The 27,918-nt window shown below is 39.3% G+C and overlaps 1 protein-coding gene across 2 annotated transcripts; it reads right to left on the bottom strand.

Annotated features, from left to right (window-relative positions):
• Positions 1–2: 2 nt before the first annotated feature.
• LOC306872660 (ligand-dependent nuclear receptor corepressor-like protein) lies at positions 3–27,704 on the bottom strand. 2 transcript variants are annotated; one of them, XM_079421329.1, is made up of 8 exons: positions 27,504–27,704; positions 25,924–25,989; positions 25,748–25,827; positions 25,347–25,476; positions 18,231–18,443; positions 17,884–17,953; positions 4,448–8,919; positions 3–3,264 (listed from the first exon to the last, which is right to left on the bottom strand). In XM_079421329.1, exons 1-8 carry the CDS (start codon positions 27,598–27,600, stop codon positions 3,251–3,253), a joined length of 5,142 nt encoding a protein of 1,713 aa, XP_079277455.1. In that variant the 5' UTR covers positions 27,601–27,704; the 3' UTR covers positions 3–3,250. The 2 variants fall into 2 exon arrangements, with proteins under 2 accessions (XP_079277455.1, XP_079277456.1); XM_079421330.1 differs by lacking the exons at positions 3–3,264; positions 4,448–8,919 and adding an exon at positions 15,978–17,170.
• Between the last annotated feature and the right edge of the window lie 214 nt (positions 27,705–27,918).

Below are 27,918 nucleotides of genomic sequence, written 5' to 3'. Positions count from 1 at the left end.
ATCTGCTTGCAATAGCTTTTATTGTTCTAACGATTGAGATGACTTCTTTGAAGGCAAGTATAAAAACAGAGAAAATACAATGTGTACATAATTTGCATGTTTATGTACAACATATAGCACCAGGTAACAAGTTTACAGTGGCCAAAACTTCAATGGCAAATCTAAACATAAGACGATATACAGAAGGCCTTCTGACAATTATCATTAGCTTCAACTCCAGCATATGGTTGGCATAGGTATAAAGATATTATGCACCATATTTGTCTGTACATTTGCCACAGTTTTTGGATTACTCCAGCAGGTTGAATGGTTATTGAGGTCCTAAAGCAGTTGATGGAAACCTTTATGTTGGCACAGATGTACGTACAATTGTGTTCAAAATAATAGCAGTCCAACATCACTAACCAGATCAATCACTGTTTTTGAAACGGTAGAAATTATTTCTACATGGCAAATATTTTACTAGTAGGTGTGGTAGAGTAATAGAAAACCAACAGTCATGACATGCATGCTGTCGATTCTATGTAATTTAATCATTAATTGAAAAGGGCGTGTTCAAAATAATAGCAGTGGTGTCAAACAAGTGGCCCTTATTTAAGGACAAAGGCAGCAAATGTACTGTGCACTTCTCTCTGAAAATTTGAGTAAAATGGGTCATTCCATTTGTTCAAAAGAATACCGTACTTTGACTAAAAAGTTGATTAGAGAGGGGAAAACAAAGTGCAGAAAGTGATAGGCTGCTCGGGTAAAATGATATCAAATGCTTTAAAATGGCAACCAAAACCAGAAAGATGTGGAAGAAAATGGAAAGCTATAATTCGAATGGATTGAAGAATAGCCAAAATGGCAAAAACACAGCCAATGATCAGCTCCATGGTGATCAAAGAAAGTCTAAAGTTACCTGTGAGTACTGTAACAATTAGAAGACGCCTATGTGAAGCCAAGCTATCAGCAAGAAGCCCTCGCAAAGTCCCGTTGTTGAAAAAAATGGAGGTAACAATTTGCTAAAGAACACATTGACTGGCCTAAAGAGAAATGGCACAATATTTTATGGACTGAAGCAAGATTGTTCTTATTGGGTCTAGGGGACGCAGACAGTCAGACGACCCCCAAACACTGAATTCAAGCCACAGTACATTGTGAAGCATGGTGGCGCAAGCATCATGATATAGGGATGTTTCTCATACGTGTTGGGCCTATTTATTGCAGGGACCATGGAATCAGTTTGGGTACATTCAAATACTTGGAGGTTATGTTGCCTTATGTCAAAGAGAAAATGCCTTTAAAATTGGTGTTTCAACAAGACAACAACCCCAAACACACCAGTAAGCGAGCAGCATCTTGGTTCCAGACCAACAAGATTAACGTTATGGAGTGGCCAGCCCAATCTCCAGACCTTAATCCAATAGAAAACTTGTGGGGTGACATCAAAAATGCTGTTTCTGAGGCAAAACCAAGAAATGCAGAGGAATTGTGGTATGTAGTGCAATCGTCCTGGGCTGGAATATCTGTTCACAGGTGCCAGACTCCATGCAACACAGATGTGAAGCAGTTCTCAGAAACCGTGGCTATACTACGAAATGTTAGTTCAGTCATTCACAAGAAAGCTAAATCTTCATGCATTTTTCGGTTTATAAAGTAAATGTTTGACTTTGTAAAGAAAAATGCAGACACTGCAATTTTTTTTAACAGCCTAATATTCCTTTTGCTTTCTGTAAAGTAATAAATGTGCAAAAGTTTTCTTCATGTTTTGATTTAGAATGTGCAATGTTCCCAATGCATCTGTGTATTAAAGTAAAAGTTATAAGGAGTTTGAGCTTTACTCGCTTTAAACACGCTATTATTTTGAACACAACTGTATGTGTGAATAATTTCAGCAGTTTCAGAACAAACACCTCTAGCTGACAAGTATCCAGACAATGGTTTAAATCTAATAGAATAAACTAGGTGACAAACGAACAAACCAGTTTTGTGCATCTAAATACATCTAAGGTGGACTCAATGTAGCATTGACTAAACTTGTATTGCACTGATGCAAGCCAGTCTTGTTACAGGGAACTAAGCGGACATCAACGCCACAATAGGGCAATTTTAACCTTCTACATACTCGGGGGCAGGGGCACAGACTGGTAACAGCAGATGGAAACTAGAGCTAACAACACAGTATTTAAATAATTAACTAAACATACAGGCTGTATAACCAGTTACAATGTGGTTACAATGTTCTTGGTAGAGGTCTAAATGAATGACATGGTTACAGTGTTTATCAGTTTAGACCAATCTACCATACCTTACCAGTAGATTTCAGGAGGTAGGTGTCACATACTACAATAGATCACAAATTAAGATTTGCACAAGTTTTTGTACTTAAGAAACAATATGTGGAACATTTGCCTCTGGATCATGTTAAAAGCTTTTAATTTAAAAAGAAAGGAAAATAGAAACTTACATCTTTCTGAGAGCAAAACATTGCACCAAAAACACTACATTATAACAATGGTTTTAGTCGAGAATAAAACGGAAAAGGTAGCAGTTTGGGTTTGGTAGTGCAACGAGAACATGAACCTGGATGTAAATTAATGCTTAAATGATTTTACACAACTTGGCAAAGAGTCTAAATTCACAGGAGGTTTCCATAAATACAGGATAAGAGAAGATAAACTGAGACCCAAAAGGAGGAGACACTACCATCATTTTCAAATTCCAGAATGCATTGCAAGTACTTTTTAAGTGGGCAGTTTTTGTCTGACATTAACAGCACATAACTGAAGAATATTTTCCCAACTTAAAAAGATAAATGTTTAAAAACTGAAATATTCACAAAAATCCCATTTAAAGAGCTCTTACAGCACAAAAGATTATAAAGTGTAAAAAAAAAGTGAAATGAACGTCTTCTCCAGAATTACATAAAGTTTGCCTTAATGCTAAACTCTGCTATGAGATTTGGGCAAACAAAACAACAATGCTCTTGTAACCTTTGATTCTCCTTCATGTAACTAGATCTTCTCATGGTCTGCATCAAAAGTAAAATTCAAAGTAGATTTTAAAAGGTAAATAAAACATTTTACAAACATAAAAACACAAAATACGTTTAAATAGTGCAAACACGTGTCTTAAAGTTGTTTGTTTTTTGCTACATGACGCTTGCAGAGGTTGCATGTCATAATGCTTGTGATACTCAGCCAGACCACTGTTGAAAGGCACCGTATGATAATTCAAGAAAATGTCTTGCCCAAAAACTGGTCCCAAGTTATTTCAATGACCCTGAAAAGCACAAAATTGAAGATATTTAGATTTGTGTTTTCAAGTAAATACTGCATATACAGAATGTGCTGTTTTTAAACCCTTATCTGATTAAAAACAAGTGTACTTTTGAAAGCAGACCATTCTGGTACCATGCTACCAGAATCAATACAAAGTAAACACTGCAAAGGCAAAAAAAATCTAACTGTTCAATCTAATATCAAATAAAACATTCTGTACAGAAGCCAGAAACATACGTTATGCCAGTATGCAGCAGACAGGAGTGCTTGGTCAACACAACGGTCAGTTTGAACTTGGCATGGGCTGTTGCACTGGTCTGGCAGGAGCAAACCTCAGTACTACTGTCAGAGTGAGTTACATTCAAATATATCTTTATTAAACTGGATGGGTTATTATTCAGTTAAGTATAACTTCTCTTTAGTACAAAAAAAATATCTTTAAACTTGCTTTGCTAAGGATCCTCAAATGCAAATTATTTTGCTTTAAGAGAGCATCAATATATGTGTGTTGTTCTACTTTTTTATATGTATTCTCCATTTACTCAATTTATAATCAATCATTTATAACTATAGAATAATAATTGGAACCATTTATATACTAATTTCCTTGATTCATTAATTGATTAGTCATATAAATTATTCTTTTTATACTATTTTTCCATTGTTGTTCAGTCTTATGATTGTGTGGTTTAAAGGGATATTTGTCCTTGTGTACGAGATAAGAGAATGTGAAGCCGTAATTTTCCATTGCTAATGCTTGTGGTGTAGTAACACTTGTTGGATTTGTGTTTTTCATAAAAAGTCTCTGCATAGAAACATACACAACAAAGACTATTCAATAAACTCTGCTCCTTTTTTATCATCACTTCATCTCCTGCTTCTGCTCTTCCCTGGCTTTCTCAACTTCTTGGCTGATAGAAGACTGTTAATGCAGTTTTGAGTACCAGACAGGACTCGTTAACAGACTTTGGGTATTAGACCATTTTGGTGACTAGTTGTTCTAGTACAAAAGATTTTCTGACAGGACCTGGTGTCTGGTGCAAGATCAGATATTTCTGGCATGGAGGCATGATCTAACACTAGGATGCTCAAAACAGAGCTTTTGTAGCTAGAATGAATTTGCCCTCCGTACTTGCATAGAGTATGTTTCAGGCATAATGAAATGATGTTAAAAGATGACTTACCGAGCACAAAGTCACACCACCTTGATCCTAGAACACCCCTGCTGCTCCTTGATTGTCTGAGCATTTTTGTTGGGGGAGATGGACTTGTGCTCCAACTTTTCCGTTTGCCTCTTTTTCTTCCTCCCTTGCTCTGGCTTTTTGGGGATGAGTGCAGCTGTATTGGAAAGTTAACTCTACTGGGAGGTGTTCCTCCCACCAAAACATCACCATTCTCCTCTTGATCGGAGACATCATAGAGCTTTACTGTGCAAATGTTACATTCCTCTGTCGCTGACTTTGTGTTTGGCGAGTTGATCTTTTTCAGAAACACCCTGCACTCCTTTAGGGACTCTGGACTCCAAGCTTTGGAGCCGATTCTGTTTTGCTTTGAAATATTTTCAATTCCAATCATTTTCTGAGGAGTTTTGACTAGAAGGTTTAATGCATTTTGAACTTTCTTGACTGGTCTGGATGTCTTACCTACCAAGTTATGCATTTCTTTCCATAATTCTAGAGTCTCATCACCTGAAGTCCTTGTCCTCATCTGGTCACGAAACACTTTTTGTGCCATATCACCTGCTAATGTTATCCTAGATCTGGTTTTAAACCTTAGGCTCGCTCTAAGCAGAGCTGTTCTATAGACAATCCATGTGCTTCTAGACCAATACATTCGCTGCCTAACGTCATGCCTCTGTTTAAATGATGATGTATTAAAAAGCTTTCTCTTGGCTTGTGACCTTGTTGACTTGGACAGCATTTCTTGAGCTTGTTTGTGCATTGACGGACTCTTTGGGACAACTTTAGCAAATTTCTTGACATGTTTCCTGAGTCTGTCTGCTTGTGGACTTGGGCAAACTTTGCCTTTGCAATTGGGTCTGCTGAGGTTGTAGTGAAAGACATCCTTGGGATTTCTTGCAGTGGCCTTCTTTACAATAGCAAGGGACTGAGTTTCTGTGGACTGCATAAACCAAGTACAGAGCTTCTCCATATTATAGTTTTTCTCAAAAAGCATTTTGATGGCAGAAGCAGACTTCTTAGCAGAACCTCTGAGCTTCTCACAAGTTTTTGGTTTAAGATCTGATTTAATCTCTCCTGACTTTTTAGCTTCGAGGACATCTGATACCCAAGTGTTGGACATTAGTCTGATCCTCGTAGCTAACTCTTCATTTAAAGTTTCAGGTGATGCTGAGGTGGGCCACCACCTGAAGCCCTCATTTGATGAAAAAATTGAGTCCATCGAAATGGTAGAAAAACGAACAATGTCTTGTACGCAACTGACATTCTTGGTCCTCATGGAAAGTGCATTTTTTGGGAGCACTTTTTGCTCTTGTCTGTTCTTTTTATTCTGGTTGGACTCACAGCTAACCTTATTCAGCAGTAGTTTTCTTGACCTGCGAACCAATGCGCAGGATCTGGCAGTAGCGACAGAGTGGAGCAAATGAATGGAGGGTTTCCGTTCTCGAACAGAATGCCTCACTGGTATGAGCTGCCCTCTGGTATTCTGACTATGTTCTTTTGGTGCATTCACTATATCCTTGTGAATGACAGTAGGAATGCAGATTGTCTTCTGCTCTTTGGAAGGTTGAATATCAACGAGAAGAGTCTTTCTGAGCAGATGTGAATCTTTTGTGTCCCTTTTTATATGTATCTTTCTTTGCCTTGGTGACCCTGTGGTGACAGTGACAGAGATCCCAGAAATTTTGACTTTGGGAGGTCTTCCTGGTTTTCTTGACACTGCTGTGTCACTCTGTCTTTGACATTTGATGTTGCTGCTCGAAGAGACACATTTCCTGTCTTCAATCGGCATAACAAAATGGTGATCTTTAAGCAGTTCCTTGGTCATTTGATCATTACTACTAGACTTTCCAGAACATATTTTGTGCGTGCCATCATTTAATAGTTCAAAAACATGTTGCTGTTCTGGGATATTACTCGGATCTTCAGAAACTACTCTTTTTGCCCTTCTTGATCTTCCATACACTATGGTGATTTTTAGATTTTTGTTTCCATCATCCTTACAAGACACTTCTGTTGTCCTATGATTTATTGCACTGGAACACGTTCTACCAGTTGAACTCGAGTTTGTTGTTTTGGGTTTTGGAGGTCTGCCAATGGGACGTTTCACAGACTTCACAATATGTGGTCCTATTTTTTTGGGGCGCCCAGGACGCCTTTTTACAGGAGATGTTTGAAGTACAATTGGTAGTGTTTCTTGGATTTCATCTTCATTGTTTGAACAACTGGGCAATACTGCATCAAGTGAAACCACTTTTGGTGAGGTGCACTTGTTTCCACCATGTTCAACAGTTCTTCCTGGAGCTGATTCAAGGACTGAATCCTGGAAATGTTCATCGATGGCACTACCTGCCCACGAGGATTCCACACACGGATCAAACATCTCTCCATGGGAACTTGAGCCCGAGGCAGCTGCTTTGAGAGTATATTTTACACCATTTTCACCTGTCACAGAGGAAACAAACATGAGCTTTATTGGACTATCATATTTTAGTCCAGACAAGCTTGCTTTAGCTTCTTGTCCACTCTCAGTGGTAGTCAAGTTAGATATAGTTTCAGTAGGACTGTGTGCGTCAGTGTTTAGACTGTTGGTCTTATGGCGTTTGGATCTTTTTGATGGTGAAGTAGAATTCTGGCATGGTTTCCTTTTACTTGCACTCTCTTTATCATGATTCCTTCCATTATCTTTGTGCTCACATGGTGGCTCTTTTTTGTATGAAATCTCATCTTTTGATGAAGTTATGTTCTGTGGCACATCACGGTCTTCTTGTTTATCCTCAGTTTGAAAAGGCTGTTTGTCACATATATCACTTGGCCAGACAATTTCTTCTGTAGAGCCAAGTGCTGTTGAGGTACTGTCATTAGGGGAATGCTTGGTGAATATACTTTCTGCAAAACAGGCTGCAAAATACATTTTCCGTGGCTCAGTAACATAGGAAGAGAAACGCTGAGGTGGTACAATATTTCGTCTGGCTCTTCCAACTTGAACAGTCAGATTTTTCTCTTTATGAGTTTTTGCTTTTATCTTCCGGTCTCCATCTGTTGTTTGCAATTGTGCCCTTTCATCAAGAGGCAGTGGTTCTTCAAGACATACGTGTTGGGGTTGAGTTTCTTGGCTCTTTTGTTTATTCGGTGTCTCCTTAGTTGGTGCATGTATGGTTGAATTTTCTAAGGTATCTTTTACAGGGTTTGAGTCCACTGTCCTGGGTATTCTGTCCAACTTTCTATAATCAGATTTTTCAACAGTTTTTAAGGACCTCTCTCGCTCAAACCCTATATTCCTCTTAAAATATGATGGACTAAGTCTGGCCAGATCTCTCTTGATTTGTAAGCTTTGTCTTCTTGATGAAGGAAGATCAGGAGACTTGCTCATGGCAACTAACGATTCCAGTCTCTTACGGGAACGTGTCTGAGGGGATCGCTGTTCGGTGGCTACATGCTGTTGTAAAAGCTCATTAAGGTTGTAATCTTTGTCACTACTGTTGTGTAGCACAGTTGTTATAATCTCTGTCAAATGGGTGTCATCTGTCTTGGAGATTTGACTGGCATGGCTAAGAAGATTGTGTTCCTTCTCTGAAGGTTGGATACTTCTGAGCTTTTCAGTGACTCTTTCCATTAGATCTCCTATAAAAGACCCACACTGGTGGTCATTCTCCTTCTCTGCTTGTGTATGCAACAGTACAACCTTTTCACAACATTCATCAGGAGATCCCACACAAAGAGGAGTGTTTGAGTACAAAGCTGTATCTTCATCCTCGGTTCTGTGAGGTAGGAGAGACGGAGGTGCCATGTTTAATGACCTGCAGTCCTGAATTTGTAAGATACTGGACTTGACAGCTATTTTACAGTCCAGGTCCACTGGCTTTGGTGATAGTGGTGGTGGGGAGGGGCTCCGGCTTCCTTTACATCTATTGTGAGAGTTGTAATCACCCTGATGGGTGATTCGAGTTCCTCTTACATGAGAAATGTAGGCATGATCACCATTGTGCTGAAGGTGGCATGAGGGTAGTTTTGAGTGAGTACAACAAACAGTGGGGTTGGAACCAATATCTTGGCCAACACATGCCATTGATGTATTTTGGCAGGAATTTCCATGAATGTTCCTCAGACAGACGCATAGAGGAGAAAATGCACATGTTGGAAGTCTACAAGCTGTTCTGCAACAAATGCCAGCAGTTACTGAGCAGTCACTTAATGAAAGTATTGGGGCCTCATTAAGTGATTTTTTATCAGCATGGCAACAGAGAGATCCAGCCTTAAACTGTCTTCTGTGAGCATCCCGCAGTGTTACAGAGATGTTGTAATCTTCCTGCATGTCCTTTAAAATATGATAGAGTAGCAGTCTATGATGGGAACAAAGCGAACACAGGACCTTCTCCAACACAGTGACTCTCCAGACCACTGGAGCATTAGAACTTCTGTTCATTAGATCTTCCTTCTCCAGTCTGGACCGGTCTTCCACACTTGGCCCTAAAGAACTACATAAATAAATTGGGTTAATTATTACTCAATCACTGACATAATTAGCTTTTCATGAATGTGAGCTGAGCTACACCTCTCATCTCTTTATTTTTTACTCTGTTATGTGCAATACATTTGAATTGGATTAAAAGTAAAAAAAAAATCCTACCAAAAGACATATTCCACAATTATAAAGTTTGCATAGCTGTACTTAAAAGATTCAAGATTCAAGAGTTTTATTTGTCACATACACAATTATACAGAGTATAACCAGCAGTGAAATGTAGGTCAGGTCCGCTCCAAGGACAATGCAATTATAAAGTATACAAATATTAAGAGAAGAAAAGTAGAAAAAATAAAATAAAAGAATAAAATAAAAAGATAAGATAAAAAATATAAATATAAATGTGCAGGTCAGTATGTTGTTGACTTAAATAGTACTAAGAGGAATGTGCAAACTAATGTGCAAAAAAGTTGTACAGGGTATATAATAGCAGCAATATGAGGTAGAGAAAAATTATGAATAGCTTATTGATATGGTGATATTTACATGGAGTCAAGTGATGTTATGACACAGAGTTAGAGTTTAGGAGCCTGATGGCCTGGGGGAAGAAGCTCCTCCTAAGTCTCTCAGTTTTTGCCATCAGGCAACGGAAGCGCTTACCAGATGGAAGCAAAGTGAATAGACGGTTACCAGGGTGATTTGAGTCCTTGATTATTTTGACAGCTCTATTTTTGCAGCGTTTGAGGTAGATGTCCTGCAGAGAGGGGAGAGCAGACCCTGAGATGCGCTCAGCTAAGCGCACAACTCTCTGTAGTGCTTTGCAGTCCTGATTGGAGCTGTTTCCATACCACACTGAGATGCACTGAGTCAATACACTTTCTATGGTCCCTGAATAGAAAGTTTTCAGGATTGCTGGTGAGACCCTGAATTTCCTCAGCTGTCGCAGATGGTACAGTCTTTGCCTGGCTTTCTTAACCTGTGTTTGGATGTGTGTAGTCCAAGTCAGGTTCTCGGAGATGTTTACACCGAGGTACTTGAAGCTGCTCACCCTCTCCACAGGGGTCCCACTGATCATAAGAGGAGTGTAGGGCTGCTGCTGTCTCTTCCTAAAGTCCATGATCAGCTCTTTAGTTTTGCTCACATTCAGAGAGAGACAGTTGTCCTGGCACCATGATGTGAGTCTCTCTACCTCATCCAAGTATGCGGTCTCATCGTTGTTGGAGATGAGGCCCAGAACCACAGTATCATCAGCGAATTTGACAATAGATGTGGAGCTGTGAGAGGACACGCAGTCATGCGTGTAGAGAGAGTAGAGCAGGGGACTCAGGACACAGCCCTGTGGGGCTCCTATGTTCAGAGTGATGGAGTTTGAGGTGAACTGGCCAACTTTCACCACTTGAGGTCTGCCGGTGAGGAAGTCTTGAATCCAGTCACAGAGTGAGGAGTTTAGGCCGAGGTCTGTGAGTTTAGATGCCAGCTTGATGGGGACTATAGTGTTGAAAGCTGAGCTATAGTCAATGAATAGCAGCCTTACATAATTTCCATTGTTGCTATCCAAGTGTGTGAGGGAAGAGTGGAGAACGTGAGAAATGGCATCGCCGTGGATCTGTTTGGGCGATAGGCAAACTGAAGAGGGTCCAGAGTATCAGGGATGGAGGAGCAAATGTGGCTCTTTACAAGTCTCTCAAAAACCTTCATGACTATAGATGTGAGGGCAACTGGGCGATAGTCATTCAGGCAAGAGGGTTTATTGTTCTTTGGCACAGGGATAATGATGGATTTTTTGAATGAGGTGGGAACCACGGCGGTAGCAAGGGACTCATTAAAGATAGAAGTGAGCAAACCAGCGAGCTGATCGGCGCAGGACCTCAGAACACGGCCGATTATCCCATCAGGTCCGGCAGCTTTCCTGACGTTCACTTTCTTTAGCGCCCTCCGAACCTCATCCTCCGACACGGTGATTACAGGATCATCGCTGCTCTGCCTGTTGCTTCCTGACGCGCTGGTCGGCAGAAACGCGCTGGTCGGCAGAAACGCGCCGCCGCCATTGCCATCGAAGCGGCCGTAGAAGATGTTTAACTCGTCGGCCAGCAACGGATCTGCTCTCACCTCCGCGGAGGATTTGTTTCCGAAGTCACAGATGGTCCTCAGTCCCTGCCACATCCGTCGAGAGTCGTTGAGCTGGAAATGAGACTCAATTCTCTCTCTGTATCTGTGTTTGGCGGCTCTTACTGCGCGTCGGAGAGCATAGCACGATGCTTTGTACTCGTATTCCCAGACAGAAGAGCCTCATTGTAAGCGGCGGTGCGTGTGTTAACCGCGGCACGGATTGTTCTGTCCACCCACGGTTTCTGATTGGAGAATGTCCTTATCGTTATTGTTTCTGTAGCTTGCTCGGTTAGCGTGTTTACGAAGCTTAATGCTACATCCGTGAACTCGCTGACGTCAGAAGAACTCGCCCGGAACATGTCCCAGTCGACGTCATCAAGCGCCGCCTGCAGCATAGTCTCTGAGTGGGAGGACCAGCGCGTCACTACTCTCTGCACCGGAGGTTCCTGAACGAGCCTTTGTTTGTATCTCGGTGTTAGAAAGATGGCGGCATGGTCCGATTTGCCAAAAGCCGGTAGTGAGCGGGCTTTGTAGGCATCCTTGAACTGAGTGTAGCAATGATCCAGTGTGTTTGGTCCTCTAGTTGGACAGGATACATGTTGATAAAAGTTCGGCATGACCTGCTTGAGGTTGGCTTTGTTAAAGTCCCCCGCGATGATGAAGGCAGCGTCAGGATGTTTGTTAATGTAGCCGCTGAGCACATCGTGAAGCTTAGACAAAGCCAAGCCGGTGTCCGCCTGTGGTGGAATATACACGGCAGTAACAATGATCGATGAAAACTCCCGGGGCAGATAAAATGGGCGGCAGATAATGGAAAGATGTTCCAGATGAGGCGAGCAGGAACGTGACAGAATGGAGATATTCCTGGGATCACACCATTTCTTGTTGATCATGAAACATACTCCTCCACCCCTGGATTTACCGGCCTCTGCTGTTCTGTCCGTCCGAAAGACAGAGTAGTTATCACTCGGCATTACAGCAGTGTCCGGGACCGAGGACGAAAGCCACGTTTCTGACAAACAAAGGATGTTACAGTCCCTAATGTCCCGTTGGAAACTAATCCTGGCTCTAAGATCGTCCATCTTATTCTCCAAGGATTGGACATTAGCGAGGAGAATGCTTGGGAGAGGAGGACTGTGAGCCCTTTTCCTGAGTCTGACTCGAATTCCAGCGCGCTTCCTGCGGTGTTTCTTGATCCGTCGCCTCGGGGGGGTGTTGTTTATCTCCGCGTTCCCGAAGAATCTCCAGAGGCCACGCAGGATTCGTGGATAAAGTGTCCTGAAACAGGTTGGTGTAGCGGTTTCCAATGTCCAAAAGTGTTTATATGTTGTAGGTGATCAGTGCCGACGGGAGATGTGTAAAAAGAGAAAGTAAAACTAAGTAAAAAAGAAAGTTGAAGCAAAATCTCAGTGGAGCGACCCTAACGGCGTCCGAACACAGCGGCGCCATCTTGGTATATATCCAAGAGCACTCCTCATCTTGTTAAAGGCACCCCATGACACCGCATTGCATATGGTCATATATGCGCAGAATTAAAAATGTGTTAATGCCACAGATAAAGTAACATTCCACCTCTGTCAAGTTTATGCATGTATTAGAAATTTACAACAAAGTACAAACAACTCTGTACGTGGAACAATTTTTATTGGTAACTTGAAGGCAAAGGATGGCGATTGTAGCAACGCTTACACTCAGGACAACTATACAGAATATTTAATTATTTTAATCAAACCTGAATAATGTTGTTTCCTGATGAATCAATGTGTCTCTTGATAAAACCAATTACAAACCAACAACATTTGCAGACAATATGTCATCTATTTTCAATTAAAATAAAACTAGCCCAAGGGGTAACACAGATTTGTAAAGGATGGAGAGAAAAGTTAAGAGAACTTAAAAAGTATATAAATTGCACAGTTTTAAATGTAGGATATTAAAACACACTGGAGTAATATAGTAATATGCCTTCAGTATCTCCATCTTATTACAATTAAATTATTTCTTTGATTAACCTTACCCTAATCCTGAAATGTTATAAATGAGACCACACCAAATATATTTCAGACACAAATACATGCTTAAATAGCCATTTAGCTTTTAGTTTTCTCCCCATTTTAAAGTTGATCAAAACGTAATAAAGATTATATATATATATATCAATCTGCCTGGGATTAAAAAAAAAAAAGTTGCATATTGAGAAACATTACAGGACATGAAACTCACTTATGCATGCAAGTGCAGTAAAGCATTTCACATATCAATGTGCAAGAGCAACAAAGTGCTTCAACACAAAACTAACACAACATTTAAACTTCATATTCTGATTACATCGAAAGAAATAACACAAATACAATTAGATATTAGAATTAGAAGGAATAATACATACTCAATCATAGTGCAACAAATATGCATAAATAACTGATTGCAAAATGACTCATATCCTGCACCCGTTATGAATATGATATTACACATACTTGGAATACTTGGCCTAAATTGGTGATATTGATCTATTTAATGATCCATCTATAATCAAGCCAAACTGTTTTGAAAGGGAAAAAATGTTAAACCCAATTTAAATAATTTTATATTATGCCTTGATCTATAACCAGTCCTGAACATAAACTGTCCCCATAATATGGGAGAAAACTAATTGGCTTTGGATTAACCATATTTGATAAAGAATCCTAAGGGCCCTTATTTTGATATAAAATAACAGTTCTAAAACGATCATGCGCTATGTTTCAATAGGACTGTTACCCTGAGAATACAAATGTTTTTTGGACTGAAATTATACAGGACACAATATTAGGTATAATGAGAACAGAAAAGAGAAATAACAGATCAGCATTCCCCAAAGGGAGCCTAAAAGTATCCTATACAATGAAAATGAGAACGCAGCACTGACAATATACATGTATATGATTTAAATCTGCATGGCATTAACGCTTACATGACCACCCTTTACATTAAAAATGAAAATGTGCCTGTGACATATCTGTCCCCGAGAAAAAAAACTGAAAAATTTAAGTTACATTGGTAATTGTGGTAACAGTATATAAATCGGCAATACAGATTTTATATACGATCCACAGCCGTATATAAATACTTTCTTTTTTTTTTTTCAAAGATTTATGTAAAACTGCTACTGGCCTGCAAAATAACTGAGCAGTAGCTGTAAGAGCAGGCACTGTGTTGTCATTTTAAGAGCTGTGAAGAACATTCAGGGTGGCTTGATAAATGCTTCTAAATTAAAATTAAGAATATATCTGTAAATCTGTTCTCTCTCTTAAGGAAGAAGGGGAATTTAACTAAGGAACAACAAGAGGTAAACCATTTACAGAACATTCACAACACAAAGATAAACACATTAACTTTGCATATCGAAATGTTAATATTTCCAAAGCTTCAATCACAAAATTTACATTTCAGCTACACTTTGCAAAGCACTACAATAATACTTGTGAATCAGATAACTGAAAAAAGATGCCATTCAAAGTCAGTGTATGGCAATATTTTTCATAGCAAGTACCAAACAAAAACCTGTATCACAAGTATGTGTGCAACTTTTGTAAAGTGCAACTAAATATATTTCAACTATACAAGCTTCTAAATACAGTAAAAAAGAAAAAGTCCATGCTATAAATATGGATTTGGAGTTGAATTACCAGTATCATTAAATCAAGCATTTGTATTATAGGCCATTAAAAGTTATAGTAATCAGTAGCATGAACAAAACAACCAAGAGCAGCAAAACTATAATGTAAATGTAAAACTATAGACATAACTTGGACATAAAACAAAGCAATTCAGAGCAGCACTTGAATCAGGCTTTGCATTTCAGTCCCATGGTAAGTGCATCATGAAATACGAACAAGGAGAAATTCTGATCCAAGTTCAGCAGCACCCTACTCTGAACTGCTTCATTAATGGAGTGTGTACGTGGAGAGGCAAAATGACCCTGAACTGTTTTGGTTTCAGCAGACAGATAATGCAAAGATGTCTTTAGTTTGAGGAACAACACAACATTATAAAGAAGAAATTCAAATCTGAAAAGAGAATATTGAGTGAGGATTTCAGTAGTTCTAATTACTAAAAATGTAATCTATTGTTCAGTGTAAAACAAACATTCACTGAGACTGCCATCAAGCATTTTTTTTTTTCCTGTGCCTCATTCCGACCTGCGTTACATTGCATTTCCAACTCACCCCATATGATTTGCTAAGCAGATTTGCAGGGAAAAAATGGAAAGGGGCAAGATATAAAAAGAAAGCAATGTTGTGTGTGTGTGTGTGTATGTGTAATATATATATATATATATATATATATAAAAAAAACAAGTATTTGAACTTACCAAAAAAAAAACACTATCAGTGCAGAATGTGGGAAGTCTCATCCACAAAAAGCCTGAGATGGTCCTAGCTTTCACTCCAATGATCTGGCAACAGTCCAGATTGATGTACTTCATTAATACTGAAACTGATATATTACTTATGTTCTATAATAAACTAGCCAATAAGCTATTTACATAATAGTGTTGTTCCTTTGCTGGAGTGGAAACTCGTACCTATCTCTACCCATTGAATATAAGGATGGCCATCTCCCACTGGTGAGTTAAAAGAGACATTACAGTCATGCTGTCACCAGGCTGTCAAACAGACACCATAAAAAATACTGTTGATAGACTTCAAATGAAATGACCAGTCACTACAAAGACTAATTAGTGTGAAAACTGCATACAACAATCATTAAGCTGAGATTAGCTTATGTTTGAACAAAACCTGAATATTATATTTCTTAGTTTTAAAAGAGTAATTAACTTAAAAATCAACAGTGCTTTACAATATTTTAAATATATATTCATATAGATATCCACAGTGAAACCCCTGAATAGAATTTTTAAAGGCATGTTTTGTAACTTGATAAAATGTACCATTTAACCTGTGGTTGAGGATTCAAGTGTATCTTCCAAGTCTGAATGAGGTCCTGACTGCATGTTAAAAAAAAAAAAAAAAAAAAAAAAATCCACGTTGGCTGTACTTTAGGCGATGTTTAGTTAAAACCATCTCTAGGAAATAGTTGAGGTTTTGGTTTTGAGTTAAGACTGTTTGTAGGCAGTAGATGAGGCATTGGTTGTTGTCCCTGACTTTCCAGAGCCTGAGGTTGCTGCTTCAGCAAGGCGGAGCTTCTTTTTTGGTGGGGTCTTGAGCATGCCCGTTCGCTCTTTGACTTTGTACTCCAGGGTGCTGTGTGGCACCCCATAGACGCTCTGAGCTTTCGACACGCTCATCTTCCCACTAATCACCATGGCTATGGCCTCCTCCAGGATATCGTGGTCATATTGCCGATAACGGCCCCGCTTTTTCCGTGGCTGCTTGTCTCGACGGTCATCATCTCCGGAGTCAACCACACTTCCAGTGACGCTCCCGCCAATGCTCCCGTTCTTCATGTTCAGACACAGTGGAGGCAGGTCACCCTGGAGTAGACGTGACTCGAGGCCCGAGTGGCTTTCGATCAAGCCCTGTTTAGGGAGAATGGTCTTCAGTTTGTGGAAAGCAGTGGAGCCATCAGAGGCTTTGTTGTCTTGGTTTACAGCATCCACCAGGCCAGCCAGATCCAGCTGGGCTTTGGGCTGAGCACTGACGCGTACCTGAGGGATTCGGATGTGCACAGCTGGCCCAGTGGCAGGACTCCGAGGAGATGTGGCTGGCTCGGTACTGGCGAAAGGCCCATCGTTCTGCTCCCGTAGCTGCGAGACCATCCTCTGCAAGGTTAAATGGTGAAGGTATGACGAGGCAGTCACGGCTGCTGGGAAATTTAGCTCGGTGTGCTCTGGTGACATAAATTTGCATTTTCTTACTTCGGACTGCTCTGACTGCGAGCGAGCCCATGCTGCTACCTTCTGCAGGACGAGTCGAGTGTCATTGGTTGGGCACACTGCCTCTTTGCCCCTGCCGCCAAAAATCGATGGTTCCCCTGCCTTCCACTCTGGCAATAAGGCCTCTGTCTGAAACTGTAAGGTTTTCTGAGGTATCCCGTATAGTATGGCTGCTTTATGAATGTCCAGTGATCCAGACCGAATATCTTTCAAGGCTTTAGAGAGCAAACCTTCTACAAACTCAGAGCTGCGATCCAAATAGTCCTCTTTGATTGGTCTCCTAAGGGGAGGTGGGTAGGAGGATGAGAAACGAACGGGTGAGCGGACCAATGACAGGACGCACTCAGGGTCCACTCCTTTACTGCCTTGTCTTTTGGTAACATCACTCGCTTCTCAATTGTCTGTATAACACAAAGCCTTTGAGTTGTTTGGGTATATAACACTTTGTCTTTGGCCTTAGGTTGCAAACGATACTTCTTGGAAGGACAGTCTCTCGTCAATTGTGTGGAGAAAGACAAGGGCTTATGAGATTACTTCCAGTATCTTTGCAATGCAGATGCATTTTATAAGACTCAGGTATCTATTTCTCATGTGAAAATAGTATTGCATAAATCAACGAATAGATCAATACACAAATGAATAAATACAGGCGGTACAAAGGAACAAGTAAATACCCTGACTGCTGGCAAATGTGACGTTACCTTCCAACAAGTTAGAAAAGAGTCAACCCTTTGGCAGTGCAACAAAACAGCTACTAAATTATACATAAAACACATAAAATGAGGAGTAGAATTTGTTCACACAAAACAATCAGATAGGATACAAATGAATCAAAGATTCGGAAATAATATAAATATTTTCTGGAATAAATAGCTCATCAACATTACTGGGTCAAAATGTTACCATTTTGGTCCCAAACTTTTCTTTGGCTTTGGTAGGATGAAGATAAACAGTCAAGCACACAGCTTGGTAAACAAAACCTGAAGTACTCACCCTGAATCCTTTCTTTGAGTAGTTTCATTTTCTGCTGATGTGTTTTTCTTAGAGAGGTCAAGTACTCCAACTATGAGAAGGTAGTCCATGAAAAAACAGCAATTAATATCAAGTTTGAGAGAAATGCACAGGATCATTGCAAGTAATGAAATATTCACACACTCTGTAAATTCACCCTGTTTATCCAGAGTTGTGTACCTTTCAATGATAAGCATAATTAAAGTCAATAGATCAGACTCTCTGAATATTAACAGTGATCTAATATTGCAGAGCTACAAACTCCTGAATCTGGTCTGTTGAAGAGAAAACCGTTTTGATTTCCATAAAAAAAAAAAAACCTTGATTACCTTCCAGGGCCTGAGAAGCTCGGCTGATGGTGAGGTCCAGAGGCCCATCAGGATCCGGTTGATGAGGGAGAAGCTCAGAGGTGTCACTTAGGCCATTCAGGCCCTCGTGAGCCTGGCTTTTACACGCATACTCTAAGGCAAACCTCCAAATCATCTTGCGCATCAACTCCTGCGCCACCAACGGTATGCTGGAATCGCAGCTCTGAGGGAATTCTAAGAAATTGAAAAATACAAAACTAGTTGAAGATCTCATCAAATTGCTCCTTATGTAAAAACACATTTTCTACTTTTACTACATTTGTCAATACAAAACAATGCATTTCAAGAATTTAGAGTTGATTAACTGAACTTGCATCACGCATGCATGGTGTACAAGACAACAACCGTAACACAAATCTGAAATCTTGCTCTCTCTTTCTCTCCTCATCATACTTTTTTAGACGTGTACATACACAGGCTTTCACAATTTTTCCAACACCATGGGCCAAAACATGTAAAATATGACATGCAATATATTATTTAGCCATCGATAATCTGGTCCAACAAAACCACTTCTGCTCAAAAGAACCTTTAGGATGGAAGTATTTGGGGGGGGGGGGGGGCTATAATTACATGCCACCTATAATTACATGTTGCAATTATAGGTGGCCTTAATGCAATTATAAAAGTGCATAATATATTGATTATTAAATTAATATTTCTTCTGTAGAGCAGTGGATCTCAATTAGTTCTTCTTTACAACCCAGATGTGGCTCATTAAAGTACCAAATTTATGACCAAAATTGTTTATTGTACCAAGCCAAACAAAAATTAGACATTAAACAAGTTAATCAGATAATTTAGTCAGTGAATTCACTCTTTAAAGAATTTCTAAGACGGATTCAAACACATAATTCGTAGGTCTCATACGAGCTTTTCATAGCAGTACAGGAAACATTGCAGTGAAATGTTAACTGCTCATGGTGTAATATTAAAGAGATTTACCACCCAAAAATGAAAAATAAAACTATGGTTTATAATAGGGGTATGACCAAAGTCTTGGCAACACTGGCCCGGGCCAGCCAAAAAGAAAAGGGAGAGATGCAATAACAACAATCTACCGGAGACCACAACATCAATAGATGGCAGCGTTGACAAGCGCTTATGTGAGGGAGTTATGAGATATCCACAATTCTAACGCTAGTTTAAACAAGTTTAAAGACAGTGTTATCGGTCATAACTTCTGGCGAGGAATAGCAGCAACACTGGATGAAGATTTTTATCAAAGCAGGAATAGTTTGCTGCTCTGCTTGCTGATTAACTTTTGTAGCATGAATAAAGAATAATCAATATAGCTTATGCATACAATTTATAGTTTATGTGAAGATTGTTGCAAGTTAACGTATAAAAAGTTATATTTTTCAAAGCCTGTTAAATGTTAAAAATAGTATAACATTTAAATTATACTGTAATATTAAATGGCTATATGGGTGCAGCAGGCGCAGTGATATTACACAGCGCCTGAAAGTACAAACCCGAATCCAAAAAAGTTGGGACACTGTACAAATTGTGAATAAAAACAGAATGCAATGATGTGGAAGTTTCAAATTTCAATATTTTATTCAGAATACAACATAGATGACATATCAAATGTTTAAACTGAGAAATTGTATAATTGTAAGGGAAAAATAAGTTTGTTTTAAATTTCATGGCATCAACACATCTCAAAAAAGTTGGGACAAGGCCATGTTTACCACTGTGTGGCATCCCCTCTTCTTTTTATAACAGTCTGCAAACGTCTGGGGACTGAGGAGACAAGTTGCTCAACTTTAGGAATAGGAATGTTGTCCCAATCTTGTCTAATACAGGCTTCTAGTTGCTCAACTGTCTTAGGTCTTCTTTGTCGCATCTTCCTCTTTATGATGCGCCAAATGTTTTCTATGGGTGAAAGATCTGGACTGCAGGCTGGCCATTTCAGTACCCGGATCCTCCTTCTACGCAGCCATGATGTTGTAATTGATGCAGTATATGGTCTGGCATTGTAATGTTGGAAAATGCAAGGTCTTCCCTGGGAGCATATGTTGTTCTAGAACTTGGATATACCTTTCAGCATTGATGGTGCCTTTCCAGATGTGTAAGCTGCCCATGCCACACGCACTCATGCAACCCCATACCATCAGAGATGCAGGCTTCTGAACTGAGTGCTGATAACAACTTGGGTTGTCCTTGTCCTCTTTAGTCCGGATGACATGGCATCCCAATTTTCCAAAAAGAACTACAAATTTTGATTCGTCTGACCACAGAACAGTTTTCCACTTTGCCACAGTCCATTTTAAATAAGCCTTGGCCCAGAGAAAACGCCTGCGCATCTGGATCATGTTATATTTTTGACCTATAGAGTTTTAGCCGGCAACGGCGAATGGCACGGTGGATTGTGTTCACCGACAATGTTTTCTGGAAGTATTCCTGAGCCCATGTTGTGATTTCCATTACAGTAGCATTCCTGTATGTGATGCAGTGCCGTCTAAGGGCCCGAAGATCACGGACATCCAGTATGGTTTTCCGGCCTTGACCCTTATGCACAGAGATTGTTCCAGATTCTCTGAATCTTTGGATGATATTATGCACTGTAGATGATGATAACTTCAAACTCTTTGCAATTTTTCTCTGAGAAACTCCTTTCTGATATTGCTTCACTATTTTTCGCCGCAGCATTGGGGGAATTGGTGATCCTCTTGCCATCTTGACTTCTGAGAGACACTGCCATTCTGAGAGGCTCTTTTTATACCCAATCATGTTGCCAATTGACCTAATAAGTTGCAAATTGGTCCTCCAGCTGTTCCTTATATGTACATTTAACTTTTCCGGCCTCTTATTGCTACCTGTCCCAACTTTTTTGGAATGTGTAGCTCTCATGAAATCCAAAATGAGCCAATATTTGGCACGACATTTCAAAATGTCTCACTTTCAACATTTGATATGTTATCTATATTCTATTGTGAATAAAATATAAGTTTATGAGATTTGTAAATCATTGCATTCCTTTTTTTATTCGTAATCTGTACAGTGTCCCAACTTTTTTGGAATCGGGTTTGTACTTTTAGGCTCTGCGTAATATCATTGGGCCTGCTGCACCCATGGTACGGCAGCAAAGTTCCTTGATTATTACGCCGGAATGATAGTAGTTCCTAGCCATATTGGCCTAGAAAATCGCAGCTTTTCATTTTCCGTCTGTCTTAGTACACGATGTAACTACAGAAGAGTCAAGTTTTAAATAGGAAAGTTATTGAAACTCTTTGGTCATTTTTGAGCGAGATGCTAATGGTCTAATCCGATTCAATGATCTATGCTAAGCTAAGCTAAAAGTGCTACCGCCAGACCCGGAGATCGGCTGAATGGATTCACTGTTTAACTCTAGGGGGTTTTAAAATGAGCCTAGTTCCAAAAAAAAGTGGAGTGTTCCTTTAATACTGAATCATGCAGTGAAAGAACACACTCTAAATGCACACGTGCACTGTTTAACCCGCTTCCTCACCACATAGGCTAATGCAAGCGTGCACTCCGTAGGTGTTTTGTTTGGTTTTTGCAAAATACTCGATAGTGTCAAACTGCACATTGTTAAAACAACAATTACAATATTATCGCAGACGATATATATCGCACACCCCTAGTTCGAGTTCACAAAGTTCACTGCAGCTGCATCAACAATAAGTTAACGATTTAACCTTTTCACACGTGAGTTTAAAATATTCTAGCTGAGCCCCCAGCGTGAGTTTTTTCAGGCGACCGTTATTTTAGAATGTATAGCCTTATTGTTTCCATGGCGACGCGTCGTGCTTGTCATGTGACACACCGCAGCAACAATAGCGCTGTATGACACATGGATCGCTTTTACTTCGTTTTTTCCTTTTTTATTATTAATATTCACAAACACAAATATTCATAATATTGTGTGAAATATCTGATATTCCGATTCTCAAATATGTGCAAGTACATTTATTTTGGTATTACTTTTATAATGACCGTGTTAGTTGATCTATACCGGGTGATGGGCGCCGCCATGTTTGTTCGCGCTGAATCCGAGCTGTGGGAATAAGACCATGTAAATTCATCCTCTCTTCCCGAAAAACGTTAAAGTCTCCGGTTAAACTGGGAGAAGAGCAGAGTAAACTTTAAAGTTATCTACACAATCTGTATATGATATCAATAAAACATGCTGTCAGATTATATTTGTAAGGATCATTATTGCTGCTTCCATAGACATCAGCGTGTATTTTACAAACTATAAATGTATGGTTTTGCTAGTACTTATGTGTATTTAAATGTCTGAAACCTAAAATAAGCATTATATGGTTGAAAACACTGAATATTTGTGATAATATGACAAGCGCTCGGCAGCCAACGCGCGAAAGCAGATTTGAATTCAGCAGTTGATGATGTGACTCACTGAAGGTTCTAATCACACGGTGTGATCGTACGCTCCAGGGACCAGCCAAGGCTGATCACACCGTGTGATCGTACGCGTTAAAGGGTTAATAATGCTTTGTCTGGATATTTTATTTTGATTGTGTTTTCAAAACACTAACATGCAATAGTGAGGGGACGATGATACTGTTTCCTATGGAATGACATTAGCCAATCATAACAGTGGCCAATTACTGAGAAGCCTTATGGCGCTTTTCCACTGCATGGTATATGGTATGGCAGCTGAGATGCTTTTGTTGCTATGATTTGGAATATCCATGGCAGTAACATATTACTAGAATCTCATTTTGAATATTACTGAATATAAAAATGAAGTAACCAGCAATATTAACATTGTTGTTCAGTGTATTTATATCCAGTTATATATCCGGGAGGCCATGATGGTGAGTAAATGAAGAGATCATTTATTTACTTTTTTTGGTGTAGTATCTACTTAGAACTGGACACAACTAGAAATTTTTTTACAAATTTGGTTTCTAAATGTCTCTTGAATTTCAATGATTTTATGCACTTAGTAACAAATAATTCACACAAAACACATTGATATGTTAGATCTACTGTATGCAGTTGGTCCTAAAGTAACTGCAACCTAATATACTTGCTGCTGTCTGTGTCAATAATGCTAATCAAACAACAAAAGAGAAAATCACTTACTGCTCGACTGAAAAAAAAAAAGTACATTTCATTCATAGTGTTGTATTTTGCTTTATTCAATTTCTGAGTACTGTACCTCAAATACCTTGATATAATCTATCAGTTATAGTAATAAACACAAATAACCTATTTTCATTTCATTCTACTTTGGCACTCTTTATCTCATAATTAGACTGAGACTTTAGTTGGGTTTTCATAGGCAGGGTCTAGGGCTGGGCGATATATTGAGCGAGATTGTTATGCGCATCTCGTCAGTAAAGCCGGTTCCGTGATTAGTGGTAAATCTCCATCACCTGCTTTCAAATGGAGCAGCATTTAATACACAGAGCCGTAGATCACTGACAAGCTACGCAATATGGAGTTCTTTATCGAAGGCGATTCATCTGTGATAATGAACTCGATATTGCGTAGCTTGTCAGTGATCTACGGCTCTGTGTATTAAATGCTGCTCCATTTGAAAGCAGGTGATGTAGATTTACCGCTAATCACAGAACCGGCTTTACTGACGAGATGCACATGATCATTGCATACGATATATCGCCCAGCCCTAACAGGGTCACATATGTGTCTGGATGCTAGGCGCCAAGCTCAGCAGCTGCGCTACAGAAAGCTGACAGAAACACTGAAATAAAGATCTGTTGCTAGTGAAATGATACACTGCCTCATCTACAATGGAGGCGTCCCAAGTGGGGCTGGGTGATATGGCGAAAAATATTATCACAATGTTTATTTCTATATCATACAATATCGATAGTTATCACAAATTCATTTAGCATTAATGGGGAAGAAAATGCTTTCCACATGTCTGTTAGACCTTGAGAATAATTGTAAGATTTTTTGTTTGTTCAGAATTAAACTCCACAGAGCTACCATGAAATCCATTTTATTTTCCCCTAAATTCTGGATTTCATTTTATTTTGTCCTGGATTCTGTGTTTTATGATTCAATACAAATGTATTATAAAAAATGGGGTCTAATTAAAATAATCAATAAAACTTTAACAATTAAATCAGTATTTTAAATATCTTTTAAATACTCTTAACTATAAATGTAACTTACAACAAAACATTGCATTTGTATTTTTTGTCAAACAAAACGCTGCACAACAGCACTGTATAACTATATAGCTTAATGAAAAAATACCTTGGTTGTATGATATTCCTTAAAAATATTATTATTATTAATATTATTAATTACTTGAGAATTACATTAGTATACAATAGTAATATATTTATATTATAATTTCTTCAATTTGTTCACTGGACTTTTATTTTGATGGGTTATTGTGAAAGTCTTTCCATTTTACTTTCAGTTTCAGTGTGTATTTGACAGTAGCTTTGCTCAAAAGATAGGGCAAAAAGTTGTGAAATGACTCTCAGAGCAGCCCTTATTTATTAAGAGGCAGACGCTGAAAACACAGTGAACGTCACGTGTATCAGACAAAAACATGACGTTCATTTATGCAGAGACATACAGAACATGCAGAGTTAGCCTATTAGCGACAAGCACTGACTGGCTGTTAGATTAATCCATATCGAGTAAAAATGTCCAGAGGTTATCATTGTTATCGACATATTTTATCGCGACTCAATATGATATTGTTTTATGGCCTAGCCCTAGTCCCAAGTCCCTCACCGTAAACACAAGTAATAATTTGATGTCCCATTCTGTCCAGTGTAGACACGGACTCTGAATGTTGCAAATCATGCAACATTTTTGCAAAAATGTTTTAGCTCATTTTGTTGTGAATCTTTAGTGTAAACTCACCGTAAACACATTGAAAAAACTGGTCTACAGAGTTTAATGGTAAGCTGCATTTTATTGCATTAAGCATCATTTTCCCCCAGCTGTCTGGAAACCTACCAGTCATTTTTGGATTATGACCCCACCAGTTGAGAAAAAAAAAAAAAACTGCTCTGGACCAATCGTAAAATACGTAATAGCTGTCACAATGACTTCACTCCCTATGGATAATGGAAGTAAAAATGTATTTCTCACCCTTCTTACGAAATATAGCATTGAGGAATCGGTCTGCTTGGCACTGGAGTTTATCAGAGGTGGACAGGCCCTGAGGTGGGGGAGTTTCAGCAGGGGGTGGCGAGCCAGGCACGGCCACAGCAGGGTGGTCCTGTGTCACAAAAATAATAGTCAGTTACTGACCCCTGTCACATACAGCCCATACAAGTGTTAACTATAGTCTCACAGGCTTGAGTTGTCCTTAGTTATAATTAATGAACTTGTTTAACCATATATTATAAAGAAACTGCATTAACAAACAGAACAACAGCTGCTAATCACGCAACTATTTGTTCTATACAAATAGCAAAGCATGACTTTTCTTGCTAACTAACATCCCAGAATAAGCTAATTTTTTCTGTGGCTTTTGAGGGTTGACTTACATTCAGTTTCTCTAGCTGCAAGTTGCAAAAAGAGCAGTTTGCATTTATGGACCAATCATCCACAGCCTCTGGTTCACACTCTGAGGGAGAATCATATGAATATTCATCAACATCAAAAAAGGCTGAATTTTCTAAGACCAAGCACGGATGAATATTACCACACACATAAAACTCACCATCAAATATATTGAGATCTTGCAGCAGCCTTGATCCATATATTCCCTCCAGTATACTTTCAAACCCTGCAAAAAAAAGTCATTTGTAAGTATAAAAATAAATAAATAAAATCCGAGAGTAAAAAGTGCCCTTAAACCTACACAGATCTGCCACAACCCTTCCCTGCCAGAAAGTGGTGGCTGATGGTTTTGTTAAAAGGTAAAAGGTCTACAAATGTAAAACTGTTTCTGGTTTACAACTGGATAATACAAAATAATTGTACATGCAATACATAATTCTATGAAATGCCCTAACAACAAAAACAAATGCTCACTGCACAGAAAATCATTAGTTGCAAGACAAGTACAGGCCTATGCATTAAAAAAAAAAATTAATAAAAAAAATTTCAGGTGGTATAAAAGTGAGAAAAGCTAATATTTGCAGTGCTGCTGCATCGTATGCATGAATGATGCCCTTCATGGCTACATTCACATTATGTCCTTAGAAGAAACACACAAAAGCCCACCCAAGAATGCTACATTCTGTAAATGTTTTTATACTAATCAATATTTTTTGGTTGCATGAGACTTTTTTCAAACCATTAAAGCCACAAATGACATTTTATGACGCAAAACATTTTAGACATGTTTGATGAACCATCCTATCATTACAAATCTAGTTTTAAACAGGCCAAATCTCTGAATTTAACCTTAAAAACCTCGACTGTATCCAACCCTTGAAACAATACAACAAATCACAATCTATTAAATTTACATTCTATTTAGATCAATTATATTCTGTTGTAGTAAAACAACAATTTTAACAACTCATTTGCACAAATTCAATATATAGTACCGTTTACAGCAGTGTATAAAACACGTCAACAGATTCACGCTAAACCGGAGGTTATTTAACTTAGTGATCCGGTTAAGCAGTAAACGTTAGTCACGTGACTGTGGATTTACGCTGAACACCGTGAACTCTGCCAAACAAATGTTAACAACACTGGTTTTACCACATTTTAAAAGAGTAAGCTGGGTATCTATTCAACTAACGTACCCGTTTTAAAAAAATCAAAAAACCGTTCAGTACATTACTAAAGAAACACTCTCCCAATGACTTCTTAAAACTCTAACTGTTAACTTACTACTGTTTGACAACAATCTAGGGCAATGGTGCAAACGACCAAATAATTCACGCAAGAAATTCAAATGATGAATTATCATTATAATACAATCACACGGTTGTTTGTAGATCGGTATTCGGTGCAGAAAGGGTCAGTGAGTGCAAAGATAATTCGGTTATCGAGGAATCAAGAAGTAAGGACAAAGAAAATGGAGCCAGAAGAGCTCGCTTGGCCGGTGTCCGTTTTTTTTCTGTTAGCTACAAAGGCTAATTACCTTGGGCTCGCGCGGACCACAGCTCTATGTAAATGTTATTTTTGAACTTGACACACGCTCGCTTAGCAACTCCGAGAGCTAGCAGCGGCTGGGGGAGGGAGCTCCGCGAGAGAAAGGACCCGAGCGGATGGATGGTGCGAGCTTATAGAAATAACGTTACGCAAATACGGCTTTTCCGAGCACGGGGTGATTAATCTTACCGACACAGTGGATGAGTTTGTGTCGCCATGAGTCGAGTTCCCGCCGGAATCCTTTTCTTTCGGCCGTGCATCTGGAGCTCCGGCACTGGGTCGCCATTCTGTCCGTCCACCTTCCCCCCGGCTCTGAGCGTGACGTCACCGCACGGCTCTGGTTGATTGACACGTGTCAGAACAGGCTGGGGGCGGGGCTTAGCGATGTAAACAACCCCCATAGGTATGTGCCTTTATTTTGTAAGATTGCTGTGCGCTGTTTGAGTTACGCGAAATTACAGTCGCTGCTTGATGAGCTGAATGCAGTGTACTTGAATACCAGCAGTGTTTAATTTAATTTAACGCTGTAAGGTTAAGTTGACATGTCTGCACCTGTCATACCATGAAATAACATTCTTCCTGTCAACCTCAATGGTGATAATCA

This window comes from Barbus barbus (assembly GCF_936440315.1).
Source record: "Barbus barbus genome assembly, chromosome: 7".
In the NCBI taxonomy this organism is placed as follows: Eukaryota; Metazoa; Chordata; class Actinopteri; order Cypriniformes; family Cyprinidae; genus Barbus; species Barbus barbus.
Note: the sequence above shows the minus strand (reverse complement) of the source record. Positions and strands in the feature narration are given on the sequence as shown.